A 16,358-nucleotide genomic window follows, 5' to 3' on the forward strand; every position below is an offset into this window, starting at 1 on the left:
GGAGCACAGCTGCATTATAGCAGGGCTCCTGCTTGTAATATTAGTTAACCCCTTCAGATGGATTACTTCGTGGGACGTGACAGTTCATCAGAGAGGGTATGTATCTTGTGCGTTTATTATGTTGCCAAGCGAGGGACTGCAAATGGATTTGAGAGAACAATAAATTATTACAACAACCGCTGTGTTTATTTCATTAAAATACTTTTCAATCATGTGTGTGTGTGTTTTTTAACCCTTTCCAACAATTGGATTAATAATGGATAGGTAACATAATTGACGCCTCTCCATTATTAATCTGGCTTAATGTCACCTTCCAATAGCAAGGTGGCATTAACCCTTCATTACCCCATATCCCACCGCTACAGGGAGTGGGAAGAGAGTGGCCAAGTGCCAGAATAGGCGCATCTTCCAGATGTGCCTTTTCTGGGGTGGCTGGGGGCAGATGTTTTTAGCCACGGGGGGGCCAATAACCATGGACCCTCTCCTGGCTATTAATATCTGCCCTCAGTCACTGGCTTTACCGCTCTGGCGGAGAAAATTGCGCGGGAGCCCACGCCAATTTTTTCCGCCATTTAACCCTTTATTTTAGCAGCTACAGCGCTGAAATTTTGCACATACACACTACTAACATTAGTAGTGTGGAATATGCAAAAAAAAGGGGGATATGAGATGGTTTACTGTATGTAAACCATGTCTCATATCCTGTCGGGTTTGTGCAGGAGAAATGAAAAGCCGGCAATTGAATTACCGACTTTTCACTAACACCGCTGCGTATTTCTCGCAAGTCACACTGCTGGTCCGTGTGGAATCCGTATTTTTCTCGCCCCCATAGACTTTCATTGGCGATTTTTTTGCGCAGTACGCTGACAAACGCAGCATGCTGCGATTTTGTACGGCCGTAGAAAGCCGTATAATACTGAACCGTAATATACGGCTAATAGGAGCAGCCCCATTGAGAATAATTGTGCCGTATGTTATGCGAGTTTTACGGACGTAGTTTCTGCGCTCTTACGTCCGTAAAACTCGCCAGTGTGACGCCGGCCTAAGTATACACAGATAGTGATGCTCCACATCAAGACCTCGCCCTATCCTGGATTCTCCTCATACCTCAGCAACCACACATCTAGGGTATGTGCACACGTTCTGGAATGTGTGCAGAATTTTCCTGAGAAAAACCTGACACCACTCCCAGGAAATCCGCATGCGTTTTTTGTGTTTTTAGCATTTTTAACAACACAAAGTTGGTTAAAAAAAAAAGGCTCCCATGAGGTAATTTCCTGGTCCAACCCCTCTTCTCTATTTTGCTTTCTTGTTGATTCAACATGCCGCACCTTCGTCTAACCCCACAACAGAACTAGCTACACTTCTATGTCCTTTATCGGGATTTAAGGAGGTGAGATATAGGGAGAAATGGTATATTGTCATCTGTGTTCCTTTTTTTTATTGCTGTGTACAACGTACATTATGTGTGTTTAAAATAATTAAATTTTTTTTTTCTTCAGTTATCCAGATAAATTTACTCAGTTTTGCCAGCTTTCCATTGAGGCATTTGATCGTCTTCTGATTATTCTTGGTCCACACCTCAGTTATGAAGATACGGTCATGCGAAGAGCAATCTATACAGAGGAAAGGCTGCTCATCACCTTGCGGTAAGGCCAATTTTTTTTTTTTTTTAAACACATACTCCCAGACACATTGCCCCCATAATTAATGCTGCCATTGCCCCCATAATGCTGCCACACTGAGCTATAATGCTGCCAGTGCCCCCATAATGCTGCCACACTGCGCCACAGTGCTGCTATTGCTGCCACACTGCGCCATTATGACAGATATAGTGCCCATGATTTGTATTTTTTATCTTGCATTACATCATTTTAATTTTCTGAGCTATACTAATTTTTTTTTTCCTCAGGTTTTTAGCTACGGGAGAGAGCTACACATCCCTGCATCTCCAATTTAGGGTTGGCAAATCCCTCTCTCAAATTGTGAGGTGCACATGTACCATCATCTGGCAGAAGTTGCAGCCCATCGTGATGACTTGCCCAACCGAGGAGACTTGGCTGCAGGTTCCAGCAGGCTTTCAGTCTGTGGCCAATTTCCCCAACTAGGTGCTGTCGATGGCAAACATGTGAGAGTTCTGAAGCCACCACGATCAGGATCACGCTTCTTTAATTACAAGAAGTATTTTTCTGTGGTCCTGATGGCGGTGGCTGATGCACATTACAAGTTTGTTGCCATCGACGTCGGTGCTTATGGCAGTTCTGGGGACTCTCGGGTGCTGCAATCATCACAGATTGGACTTCAAATTCTTCGAGATGGCGGAACGCTCCCAGTCCCAAGACCTTTGCCGGGTTCCACACATCCAGTGCCCTTTGTGATGGTATCAGATGAGGCATTTACCTTAAAGCCCAACCTGCTGCGCCCATACCCACAAAGAGCACTGGATGACCGTCGGAGGATTTTTTAATTAAAGGCTGAGCCGTGCACGAAGATATGTGGAATGTACCTTCGGGATCATGTGTAGTCGGTGGAGGATCTTTCACACTGCCATCCAGTTAGATCCGGAGACCGTTGACACTGTGATAAAGGCATGCTGTGTGCTCCACAACTATGCTCGGGAATACAGCACAGAGGTAGTTGAGGAGTCACAGGTGTCGGAATTAATTGCAGTGGACAACTTTGGTCAAGGAAGGCAATGTAGCTTGGCTGTGCGTGTGAGAGAAACCTTCGCTGACTACTTCATGAGTCCTGAAGGTGCCGGGCACTGGCAATACTCCTGTGCCGTTGTTGAGCCGCCGGAACTGCAGAGAAGATCGGATGCCTAAACAGAATCAAGGCCCCAGCCTGTACGTCAGAGATAACAGCAGAGAACATATGATGCCTAAACCCAATCTACCAAGGAACCAGCCTGTACGGCAGAGATAACACCAGAGAACATACGACGCTTAATACCTCTCTACCAAGGCCCGTTTTTAATCATCTATATCAAACCAAATAATTGTAAATTTAGATTTTTGAAATTGTCGTCTCCATGAATTTTTTCACTGTCACTTCATAAGGCTATGTGCACACGTAGGAAATGTGGTGCAGAATTTTCTGCACTAAATCTGCATCTCCTGGAAGAAAACGCAGGTGCAGATTTGATGCAGTTTCTGTGCAGATTTTACCAGTGCAGATTTTTATCATGGAGGGGTGCAAAAACGCTGCAGAACTGCACAAAAGAAGCAACATGCACTTCTTTGAAATCTGCAGCGTTTCTGCGCAGATTTTTCTGCACCATGTGCACAGCTTTTTTTTTTTTTTTCACATTGATTTACATTATACTGTAAATCACAGTGCAGTTCTGCAGCGTTTCTGCAGCAGAAAAATCTGCTGCAGTTCTGCACCAATTCTGCACTAAATCTGCATCGTGTGCACATACCCTAAGATCCCATTACCCACTCTTCACAAACTGTAATTATGCAAATACTACATGTTTTTAATAATAAAAAAAAAAAACAGTTGTTTGATCTCATCCGCTCGACTGTTCAGGAGGAACCCACTCCCAACATTTTTTTTTTTTTTTCAATTTATTTTTTTTTCTTATAAAACCATTTTTCATAAACTGACATTTTTACTAAATATAAATAACTTGTCCATATTTGTTTTGGAAAACACTTGCTCAAACATTGTCCAAACTCCCATCTCAACTCAAAAAAGAGGAAACGTCCAAACTCAAAATTGATGATATTCAGGGTCATATCCATAACCCGGAAAGAAGTCTTGTTGGGAGGAGAGACTTGAATTTGGTGTACTTATACGATGGCCAGTTGCTGTAGGTACTGGAGTATGGCCATAACTGTAGGCGTCAACATTGTTGGGCCTGTATGGTGCCGCCTGCCCAAAACGCTGCGATGCAGCTGCTGGAGGCACAATGGGGTTATTAAAAATGTTAAAAATACCCATCAATATATATTGTGCTGGGGGTAGGGTGGATGTGCCATCAATAGCCGTTAACAGACAATTGGCTGCTGTCATGTATGCTTGCTGCTTGTCCCGTGGCAGTGTCCTTAGGCGGTCTGCCAAAAGTGACCCAAATTTGTCATGCTCATCTTGCTTGCCTGAATTGTCAAGCAGATTTTGTGTTCTGCTAGTTAGATTTTCGATAACTTGCGATTTGTTGGCCTTCTTGGGTGCCGCCCTTCTCAATGCCACGGGACAGGCAGATGCAGCCCCCATCCCCATGTGCCTCGACACACCACCACCAGAGCTGGATGCAGCGTCCGAGGCAGGAGAAGCATCGGTGGACTCCAAAACTTCACCCGTATTAGCTGGAATGGCCATTACTCCAAGGGTATCTGTCAAATCTTCTGATGTTCCAGCCGAAGATATGTTCCCCGGAGAATCTTGGCTGACCATCCTGCAATCTTCAACCTCTCCTATATTGTGCTCCGGGGTGTTCACCTTCATGGTCCGGTGGTTTTTGGCCGTAGACCGAATAAAAAACCATGTTAAGAAAATACTATTTGAAATCATAAAGTAAACAAAAAAAAAAAAGTGAAATTTAATCTACCTCCTCAAACTCCAGCTAGTCAATATAAACTGCAGCTGGTCTGCATATGGCACCCTCTTCCTTGGCGGAGAGCTGCCACTGGGAGTCTTTAGGGATTTCGTGAATCGGTCTGTCACAGACCACCATCTCTTCCTAACATCGTCCACTGAAATGAAAGAATATAAAATAAAAATTCATTACAAATCCTTTTTTCTTACATTTTCCGAATAATTTAAATAATCAATACTTACAAATCATTTTTTTTTCCTCCTTCGGTAGATTTGGCCACTCAGGCTATATAGCGAGAACAATTTTTGGCCAGGCATCACGCTTTGACCCCTTGTATTCTTCACTTGACCGGTCCCAGACCTCAGGGTGTTTTTCAATCTAAAATATATCAGATTACAAGGGACAATTTTATTTCAAATTGTGGACTATTAGAAATATAGCGATATCGACACTAGTACAAAGACACACACACACACACACACACACACAAAACCACATACACAGCGCGTTCAACATAATCTAACGTACAAATTGTGATGAAAATGTCTTAACATTACAGGTGAAATAGAGAAACACAAAAGCATAGTGCACAAATTTCACAACGTGCAGCGGTACGTCGGCCCGACGCATAGCGACAGACCCGTACCAACGCAAGTGTGAAAGTAGCCCAACACACAACCGTAACCCTAACCCTAGACATAACCCTAACCCTGTGTGCAAAATATGGGGGCTCTAGCTGTTGAAATAAAGGGTTAAATCAGACAAAAAATGGCGTGGGCTCACGCGCAATTTTCTCCGCCAGAGTGGGAAAGCCAGTGAGGGCAGATATTAACAGCCTAGTGAGGGACCATGGTTATTGCCCCCACTGGCTACAAACATCTGCCCCCAGCCTCCCCAGAAAAGGCGCATCTCATAGCCTCTCTCTTCCCACTCCCGAGTAGCGGTGGGATATGGGGTAATGAAGGGTTAATGTCGCCTTGCTATTGTAAGGTGACATTAAACCAGGTTAATAATGGAGAGGCGTCTATAAGACACCTATCCATTATTAACCCTTGCACATATTAAGGGTTAATAAAGAAACGCACACGATTAAAATATTTAAATTAAATAATGACACCTAGTTTTTGACCACATTTTATTGCACTGGTAATCCAAGGGTTTAAAAACAAAAACAAAAAGAAAACAAAACACGGTCCCCCCCACCAAAAAAAAAATTATTATTTTACAATGGAACCGGTGCTAATGCACCAGCCCCGCTGTGAGGCTATGTGCACACGTCAGGATTTTGTCAGGCTTTTTCATCAGGTTTTGTAGCCAAAACCAGGAGTGGGTGATAAATGCAGAAGTGGTGCATATGTTTCTATTATACTTTTCCTCTAAGTGTTCCACTCCTGGTTTTGGCTACAAATCCTGAGGAAAAATCCTGACAAAATCCTGACGTGTGCACATAGCCTGATACAATGAACAGTGACGCTTTACGATCCCGTTCATTGTATCGGCGGCCGCGGTTTAGAGCAGCCACGTTATGTGGCTGCTCTAAACTCAAGATAATCGTGGGACACTCGTTTAAATGGATGCTGCGGAGGGTAGGTATATATTCTGCTTTGTTTTTTCTACTTTTTTTCTGACGAGGGATTCGTGGAATTGGGTGTTTAGTTGAGTATGGGTTTGATTTTTTTTTTTTTTACTTATTTTAGGTGGCGATCGGCGGGGACAGGTATGTATAATTTATTTCCACAGGTAACCCCTGGCCACCAATGAAAATGAATTTTATGGACTAATTATAATAAAAATAGGGTCATGAAATGGGGAAAAAAATGTATTTATTTTTACCACTGGCCACCAATGATAATTTTTTTGGGGGTGAATAATTTATTAAGGGGCAATTTAGCATGGGCCCGTGACCACTGGTCACCAATGGAAACTATTTTAGGGGACATTTTGGCACATTTTATTAGGAAATTTAGGGGGAGGGGGCCACCACAAAATTCAGGGACGTACATAACAGCAGTGACAGTTCGATGGGAAATACTGCTCCCATCGAGCTGAGCCTGCTGCCACGACTTGGAGGTAACATAGGCCGATGGGAGTACTAGTCTCATCGGCCTATGTCCGAAAATATCTATATATATACATAATTGTCTAAGGGTTTTTCTGTCTGTCCTGGAAATCCCGCGTCTGATTGGTCGAGGCTGCCTGGGCCTCGACCAATCAGCGACGGGCACAGTATCGATGTAGATGTCATAATGGAAATCCCGCGTCTGATTGGTCGAGGCCGCCAGGCCTCGACCAATCAGCGACGTGCACAGCATGGCGACGATGATGTCATATACTACGGGGACATGCATATTCTAGAATACCCGATGCGTTAGAATCGGGCCACAATCTAGTCTATATATATAATTGTCTAAGGGTTTTTCTGTCTGTCTGTCTGTCCTGGAAATCCCGCGTCTCTGATTGGTCGAGGCCGCCAGGCCTCGACCAATCAGCGACGGGCACAGTATCGACGATGTCATAATGGTTGCCATGGCGACGATGATGTCATAAAGGATGCCTCGACCAATCAGCGACGGCAGTCTGCCGCGAATTCTGGAATCATCATTGTCCATATACTACGGGGACATGCATATTTCTGCATAATTCTGCCTCGACCAATCAGCGACGGGCACAGTATCGACTTTGCAATAGCCTCTTTGCAATTTCATCGCACTTGGAATTTTTTCCTGCAGAAAATAAGCCATCACATGGCCATATTGACAGAAAAATAAAAAAATTATGGCTCTGGGAAGAAGGGGAGAAAAAAACTGAAAATGCAAAACCAAAAATACTCCTGGTCGTTAAGGAGTTAACCAGGACCATGTGATGATCAAATGATTGTGACATCATTGCAGGTCCTGCTAGTACACCTGCCGGTGTCGGCTGCAGGAAGAGATATGGTGAGCACTCCCCCTCCCCCTCTATGAGCTGCCCATGTATGCAGCTTACTTTAACCCTCCCAACACTTAGTGTGCTGGAGGAAAAATATCCTGGCTTCATACCACTGACGCCAACATGCGCAGTGACACATATGTCCCCTCGTACACTGCACCTGTGATCCTGTCACAGCACCCAGTCATTGATGTCCCGCCTGTTGCTTGCAGCCTCTTCAAAACCGAACAGCATGTCTATGGCCGACCTCTACGTCTGTGTCTGCACTAACACAGTGAGTGTAACCTGCCATTCACTATGCATTTCAGTAGTGATTTATGCTATTTATCAGTGATGCATTATGTTCTATGGCATGCCGATTTCTTAGTTTTAGGTATCATTGTAAGATGCGCCAAAGTGTGTTATTTTATAGAAGAATAAACTAACTGAAATTTCTATAAAAACCTGTAGAAAAAGCCAAAGAGGCTCCGGCTCCAGCCCCTGCTGCTCCAGAAGCCCCGGCCGTAGAAGAAAAGAAAGAGGAGCCACCTGCAGATGGTAAATATCACACTAATAAGCCAAAGCAACAACCGGATTGTCCTGATGTAAGTAATCCAAAGGATAGGGCTATCATGCTAATTACTGGGGTCTGACAGCTGGAACCCCCACTAATCCTGGGATATGGCAGGTCTGGCAGGGTATTGGTGGGTGTTACTGGTATATGGCAAGTCTCGAGGGGGGGTTCCTGGTATAATGTAGGTCTTGTTGGATGATCCCTGCATTCGGTTGGTTTTGTAGAGTGCTGTGGGAATAACATGGATTTTGTGGGGGTGTTCCCATTATATAGCGAGTCTTGGAAGTTGTTCCTGGTATACCGCAGGTCTTGTGGGGGTGTTCCTGGTATACAGCAGGGCTTTCTTTGTGTTCCTGGTATATTTTAGGCATTGTGCGGTGTTCTTGGTATACAGCAGCCTTGTGGGGTGTTTCCTGTATGTGGTGGGACTTGCTGGGTGCTCCCGGTATATGTCAGGTCTTGTATTAACCCCACATAGCCTCCTATACCGTATGAATCCCACATAGCCTCCGTATATACAGTATGAGCCCTACATAGTCTCCTATATATAGTTATGAGCCCCTACATAGCCTCCTATATATAGTACTATGCATGTCCCCGTAGTATATGGACAATGATTCCAGAATTCGCGGCAGACTGTGCCCGTCCCTGATTGGTCGAGGCAACCTTTATGACATCATCGTCGCCATGGCAACCATTATGACATCTACGTCGATACTGTGCCCGTCGCTGATTGGTCGAGGCGAATTTGCGGTAATAATTGTCTAAGGGTTTTTCTGTCTGTCCTGGAAATCCCACGTCTCTGATTGGTCGAGGCCACCTGGGCCTCGACCAATCAGCGCTGGGCACAGTATCGACGTAGATGTCATAATGGTTGCCATGGCGACGATCATGTCATAAAGGTTGCCTCGACCAATCAGCGACGGGCACAGTCTGCCGCGAATTCTGGAATCATTGAGTCTTTTTCAAGCTCAGTGAGCCGAAACGTCGCGCAGTGATGTGGGTCGATTAAACTTCACCTTTTTTTCACTTGAAATCCTTGGAGTGCTGCCTTCTTTTTTGCTATTTGGTATACATGTTGGATAGATGTGTGGACCATTCTATCCAGAGGGCCAGGCACCCACCATTGGTGAGCATTGTGCTGTTCTATATATATATATATATATATATACACACACACACAATATATATATATATATATATATATACACACACACAATATATATATATATATATACATATATACACAGTGTGTATATATATATATACACATATACATACACACACACACATATATATACACATATATACACACACATATCCGAATGAATACATATATATATATATATATATCTCCGAACATCATATATTATATCTATCTATATATACACACACATCCGAATACATACACACATTATATATATATATATATATATATATATATATATATATATATATATATTTCTATATCTACACACATACGAGGTGCGATCCAAAAGTAATGATAATCAATACTAAACACAATGAATATAGTAAAAAAAAATATATATATTTTTCTACATAGTCTCCTAACAAATCTATACATTGTCTCCTTGGAACTTTGAGATTTGCTATTGAAATGTCAACTCGTTTCTTCTTTTGCTCGTCGGTTAACATTTTTTGGCACCCAACGCGCGGAGACCTTTCTCATATGCAATTCTTTTACAAGGATTCTTTGAATACTGCCATATGAGATCCCTGTGACCTCAGCTACATGCCTGATAGTCACTCTTCAATCTGCCAATACTTCTTCAACTTTTTTCACGTTTTCTTCATTGAGGGAAGTGGATGGGCGTCCTTCACGATGTTCATCTTCCGTCGATGTTCTTCCCAGCTTAAATTCCTTGGCCCAGCGTGCAACTGTGGAATATGGAGAAGAGTCCCCCACTGTTTCCAAGTCGCTGTGTATGTCATTGGTAGTAATTTTTTTCAAGCAGAGGTATTTGATGACAGCTCTGAGCTCGTTTTTTTCCATTTTGATGTTCACTCCTCGGCAGTTCATATTCAAATGAATGTAGCTCCCGGGTATCGTGGTCTATTTAAGTGATTTTTTTTTTCCTGGACTAGTGGGTAACCAAGAGAAAACATTTTAATTTCTGTGTGCAATAGAAATAACCGATTCACTGGGGAACACAATTTTTTAAGAGTTAGGTCAGACAAGTGTTCTTAATTTTTGGATGCTGAATCCAGAAATGATCTGTTTTTCTCTATCACGTCAAGTTTTTGAACTATAGGATTTTTGTCTTAAAAATATGTAAACTACTGTACCTAAAGTGTTTTTTTTTTTTTTTAAATAGTACAAATATGAACAAAAAATGAAATATATAAGAAATAGGCATGACAAATGTTTTTTAACACTATCATGTTTTTTACAAAGGAGATGCATATATATATATATTATATATATATATGCAAGTATTTAAGGTAAAAATGTACATTTATAGCTTTTTCTGGAGTGTTTAACTTGAGGACAATCACGTTTGATGCTCCAGCAATAGTCAGCCATCATATGTACATCCCATCTACCCTGGTAACGGTCTTCCATAACCTTCAAATCTTGGTGAAATCGTTCACCTTGCTCATCGCTAACAGCACCAAGATTTTCTGGAAAGTTGGCAATGCAGAAAATGTAGTTTAATACTCATGTTGCAACCAAGCGCTTTGTAGCTCTCCAATAGTTTCTGAACAATTTCTTTGTAATTACTTGCACGTGTATTTCCAAGAAAGTTCTTGACGACGTCTTTGAATGATAACCAAGCATTCTTCTCAAGATCTAACATAGTCCCGGTGAAATGTTCATCTTTGATGAGCTGTCGAATTTGTGGACCATCAAACACACCAGCCTTGATTTTTTCAATGGACAGTCCAGGAAGTGCCAACATGATGTACTTAAAACAGTCGCCGTCAGTTGGCAATGCTTTTACAAATTGCTTCATGAGACCTAGTTTTATGTGCAGAGGTGGGAATAGTATATTCTTCCTGTCAACAAGTGGCTGATGTAGAATGTTAGGATCTCCAGGTTTAAGACCAGATCTTGGAGGCCAATTCGAGTCAACCCAATGCTTTTCTCGAGCTCTGCTATCCCACATACAGAGAAAGCAGGGATACTTTGTGTACCCACGTTGCTGACCAAGAAGGAAGCAAACCATTTTAAGGTCAACACAGATGATCCATTTGTGTGTCATATTTCAATAACTCTCTTTACATCTCCATGTTCTTCACGAAGAGAGACAGAATGCGCAATAGGGACTGCACCAAATAAATTGCCATTGTGTAGGACACACTTAAGACTCCGCTTTGAGCCATCAATAAACAGTTGCCATTCATTTGGATTGTACATTGAAAGCCCTAATTCTTGTAGTAAACCAGGAATATTATGGCAAAACACAAAACCGCTGTCACACCGAAAGTACTGCAAAAATGTACTTTCTCTAGTATGAAAGTATGATACCTTCGCTCCTTGTTCAAGTAACTGTTTCTCATTCAGCCTTGATGCTAGTAATTCTGAAGCTTTATTTGATAAGCCCAATTCACGTGCTAAATCATTTACAGTGGGGCAAAAAAGTAGTCATTCAGCAATAGTGCAAGTTCCACCACTTAAAAAGATGAGAGGCGTCTGTAATTTACATCATAGGTAGACCTCAACTATGGGAGACAAACTGAGAAAAAAAAATCCAGAAAATCACATTGTCTGTTTTTTTATCATTTTATTTGCATATTATGGTGGAAAATAAGTATTTGGTCAGAAACAAAATTTCATCTCAATACTTTGTAATATATCCTTTGTTGGCAATGATAGAGGTCAAACGTTTTCTGTAAGTCTTCACAAGGTTGCCACACACTGTTGTTGGTATGTTGGCCCATTCCTGCATGCAGATCTCCTCTAGAGCAGTGATGTTTTTGGCTTTTCGCTTGGCAACACGGACTTTCAACTCCCTCCAAAGGTTTTCTATAGGGTTGAGATCTGGAGACTGGCTAGGCCACTCCAGGAACTTGAAATGCTTCTTACGAAGCCACTCCTTCGTTGCCCTGGCGGTGTGCTTTAGATCATTGTCATGTTGAAAGACCCAGCCACGTTTCATCTTCAATGCCCTTGCTGATGGAAGGAGGTTTGCACTCAAAATCTCACGATACATGGCCCCATTCATTCTTTCATGTACCCGGATCAGTCGTCCTGGCCCCTTTGCAGAGAAACAGCCCCAAAGCATGATGTTTCCACCACCATGCTTTACAGTAGGTATGGTTTGATGGATGCAACTCAGTATTCTTTTTCCTCCAAACACGACAAGTTGTGTTTCTACCAAACAGTTCCAGTTTGGTTTCATCAGACCGTAGGACATTCTCCCAAAACTCCTCTGGATCATCCAAATGCTCTCTAGCAAACTTCAGACGGGCCCGGACATGTACTGGCTTAAGCAGTGGGACACGTCTGGCACTGCAGGATCTGAGTCCATGGTGGCGTAGTGTTACTTATGGTAGGCCTTGTTACATTGGTCCCAGCTCTCTGCAGTTCATTCACTAGGTCCCCCCGCGTGGTTCTGGTATTTTTGCTCACCGTTCTTGTGATCATTCTGACCCCACGGGGTGGGATTTTGCATGGAGCCCCAGATCGAGGAAGATTATCAGTGGTCTTAAATGTCTTCCATTTTCTAATTATTGCTCCCACTGTTGATTTCTTCACTCCAAGCTGGTTGGCTATTGCAGATTCAGTCTTCCCAGCCTGGTGCAGGGCTACAATTTTGTTTCTGGTGTCCTTTGACAGCTCTTTGGTCTTCACCATAGTGGAGTTTGGAGTCAGACTGTTTGAGGGTGTGCACAGGTGTCTTTTTATACTGATAACAAGTTTAAACAGGTGCCATTACTACAGGTAATGAGTGGAGGAAAGAGGAGACTCTTAAAGAAGAAGTTACAGGTCTGTGAGAGCCAGAAATCTTGTTTGTTTCTGACCAAATACTTATTTTCCACCATAATATGCAAATAAAATGATAAAAAAACAGACAATGTGATTTTCTGGATTTTTTGTTCTCAGTTTGTCTCCCATAGTTGAGGTCTACCTATGATGTAAATTACAGACGCCTCTCATCTTTTTAAGTGGTGGAACTTGCACTATTGCTGAATGACTAAATACTTTTTTGCCCCACTGTAACTCGTGCTGATCAAATCCCTTACGAACTGAATCCTTGTGAATTTCAAATTCTGCATCATTGCTGTCACTGTGTTCGTCAACATCACTCAGAACTTCTAGAGATGGTAGCTGTGCGAAAACTGGCACTGGAATTTCAGCTGAATGAGGCATTGGTCTGATAGCCAACGGTAGATTTGGATATTCTATTTTACTTTTATTTTTCCTGTTAAATCCTGATGTTTTCACTAAACAGAAGTAACAGTCTGTGGAATGACCTTTTTGCTCTCTCCACACCATGGGGATACCAAATGCCAACTTTTCACGTGTTCCTTTGGTCCACATCCATAAACTCTCGACACACTGCTTGCACACTATGTGAGGGGCCCATGGCTTATCTTGATCACCAAGTTTTACTTTAAAATATGCAAAATATGCTTGTTTGACAAATGCACTGATGTTTGCCCTTTGAACTGGAATGGTGAAAACACCACAAATATAGCAGAAGGAGTCAGGGTTGTTTAGGCATTTACGACGAGAGGAAGAAGGAGCAGACATGATCTGAAACAAAGGAAATATGTACATATGTAAATAAAACACTGATGGAAAGTTACAAGCTTTGAAAACTAACAAAGAAAAAGATCATAAAAGATATATAAATTACAACTAAGCGCCCAATGTAAAGAGAAAAGCTATCACAAATCCTATTTATTCCTACTATGATAAATTTTTTGTGTAAAGATATTGATAATTATGACGTATTGGGAGCTGCACACACCTCTCACCACACTGTCTCAGTTGTGACTACTCTTACAAGTTGCCACGTAGCTCTATATGAGTCGAATTGTAATCAGATAACAAGTCTTATTACAGATATCAGTGCAATTGTGCTTCTCTGGCAGGTAAGTTGTGGAGGAAAAACTTGACGTGCTAGAAAAAAAACTGAATACATTTTTGGAATCAGCATGCCAATTTTAGTATAAATCAGCTCAAAAACCTAACTCAACAGAAATTTTTTTTCAAATTGCTCCCCAGTGTTATCATTACTTTTGGATCGCCCTATCTATATGTATTCGTATGTGTGTGTGTGTGTGTGTATATATATATATATATGTATTCGGGGGTGTGGGTGTGTGTGTATTTTTATTATACACACACAAACACACACACACACATACTTACCACACCTATCTGCAGCCCATCCAGGCTCATCCGATCATACCACTATATGTCAGCAGCCATAATACAGGAAGAGGTGAATGATCTGGGAGTCTCGTGCAAAATTATTGAACATGCAGCTTTTATTTTTTACCGCAATGCGTTTTTTTCGCTGAAAAAAAACGCAACATTTGCACAAGCTATGCGGAATACATAGAAACTATTGAGAGGCATATGTAAGCGTTTTATTCACATTTTATCGCGTTTTTTAGCGAAAAAACGCGAAAAATCCAGAATGTGTGCACATAGCCTTAGCGTTTCCTACTCCCATACTACCTCTTCATCTCGCCCCCCCTCTGTTGGTGTTCCTCATGGCTCTGTCCTCAGACCCCTTCTCTTAAGCTATACCCTTGGCCTGGGACAACTCAAAGTCCTATGGCTTTCAATACCATCTATATGCCGATGACAGATCTACCTCTCTGGCCCAGATGTCACCTCTCTGTTCTCCAGAATTCCAGTGTCTTTCAGCCATATCCTCCTTCTCCTCTCGCTTCCTCAAACTCAATGTGGACAAAACCGAACTAATTATCTTTCCTCCATCTCGCACATCTTCCGTACCTAATCTATCTATCACAATAAATGAATTCACACTTCCCCCGTCCCAGTAATCCACTGCCTTGTAGTAACCCTTGACTCTGCAGTCATTTAAACCGCACATTCAAGCTCTCGACACCTCCTGTCGCCTCCAGCTCAAAAATATTTCCAGAATCTGTCCTTTCCTCAACCCTCACTCTACAAAAGTGCTTGTGAATGCCCTAATCATCTCTCGCCTCGACTACTACAACATCCTCCTTTGTGGCCTACCCTAACACCCCTCCATTCTGTCATTAACTCTGCTGCCCGACTAATCTCTCTACTCGCTACACTCCTGCTTCCCCTCTTTGCAAATCCCTTCGCTAGCTCCCAATTTCCCAGCGTATCCAGTTTAAACTACTAACACTGACCTACAAAGCCATCCATAACCTTTCTCCTCTATATTTCCGAACTAATCTCAATATCTTCCCTCACGTAATCTCTGGTCCTCCCAAGACCTTCTCTCCTCCACGCTTATTTGCTCCTCACCCAATCGTCTCCAAGACTTCTCCCGAATATCCCCCATCATCTGGAATTCTGTGCACCAACATGTCCTGTTATCTACCACATTTGGATCCTTCAAACGGAACCTGAAAACCCATCTCTGCAAAGAAGCTTACAACCTGTAATGACCACGCGGACCACTTAACACCATCAGAACTACCACAACCCCCAACTTACAGTCTCCTTCCCCACAATCCTGTAGAATGTAAGCCCGCAAGGGCAGGGTCATCTTCCCTCTGTACCAGTCTGTCATTGTTAAGTTTGTTTACGGTGATATTTGTATTTTGATGCAACCCCGTCTCATGTACAGCACCATGGAATTAATGGTGCTATATAAATAATAAAACCAGGTCCCTATAGACTGGCCTAAATGGGTTCTGGGCATCAGAACTGGCACCAAAGTGGGCAAACAGCCGATTTAACCCTTTATAAACATCAGTTACTTATTCAAATCTGTGAAAAGTGGCTGTTTGCCCACTTTTATGACAATTCTGATGCCCAGAACCCATTTGGGACAGGCTATAGGGACCCAAGTTTGATGCAGGGCATCACTCTGTGTATGTTAAGTGTGAGATCAGTGGCCCAGTCATTTAACCCCTTAAAAACTATCAGTTACTTATTCAAATGTGTGAAAACGGGATGTATGACCACTTTGATGGCAGTTCTGATGCCCAGGCTGAAAATACCTGGTTTTGATGTGGGACTCCCTGTTCTATATGTCTTCACTGTGATATCAGTGGCCCAAAGTCATTTAACCCTTTAAAAATATCAGTTACCGTATATACTCGAGTATAAGCCGAGATTTTCAGCCCACTTCTTTGGGCTGAAAGTGACCCTCTCGGCTTATACTCGAGTCAGTGTCGGTGTGGGGTCGGCGGGTG

The 16,358-nt window shown here is 42.5% G+C and overlaps 1 protein-coding gene across 2 annotated transcripts in view; it reads right to left on the bottom strand.

Annotated features, from left to right (window-relative positions):
* Positions 1–3,031: 3,031 nt before the first annotated feature.
* Positions 3,032–16,358, bottom strand: part of LOC143808002 (uncharacterized) — a 35,493-nt gene continuing 22,166 nt past the window's right edge. The window contains exons 5-7 of one of the 2 annotated variants that reach the window (XM_077290191.1): positions 4,783–4,918; positions 4,553–4,697; positions 3,582–4,443 (exon numbers count right to left, since the gene is read on the bottom strand). In XM_077290191.1, coding sequence (XP_077146306.1) covers positions 4,914–4,918 — 5 coding nt within the window. In that variant the 3' untranslated portion in view covers positions 3,582–4,443; positions 4,553–4,697; positions 4,783–4,913. Of the gene's footprint in view, positions 4,698–4,782; positions 4,919–16,358 lie in introns of both variants that reach the window. The other variant, XM_077290190.1, reaches the window with a different exon arrangement.

This window comes from Ranitomeya variabilis, chromosome 2, assembly GCF_051348905.1.
Source record: "Ranitomeya variabilis isolate aRanVar5 chromosome 2, aRanVar5.hap1, whole genome shotgun sequence".
In the NCBI taxonomy this organism is placed as follows: domain Eukaryota; kingdom Metazoa; phylum Chordata; class Amphibia; order Anura; family Dendrobatidae; genus Ranitomeya; species Ranitomeya variabilis.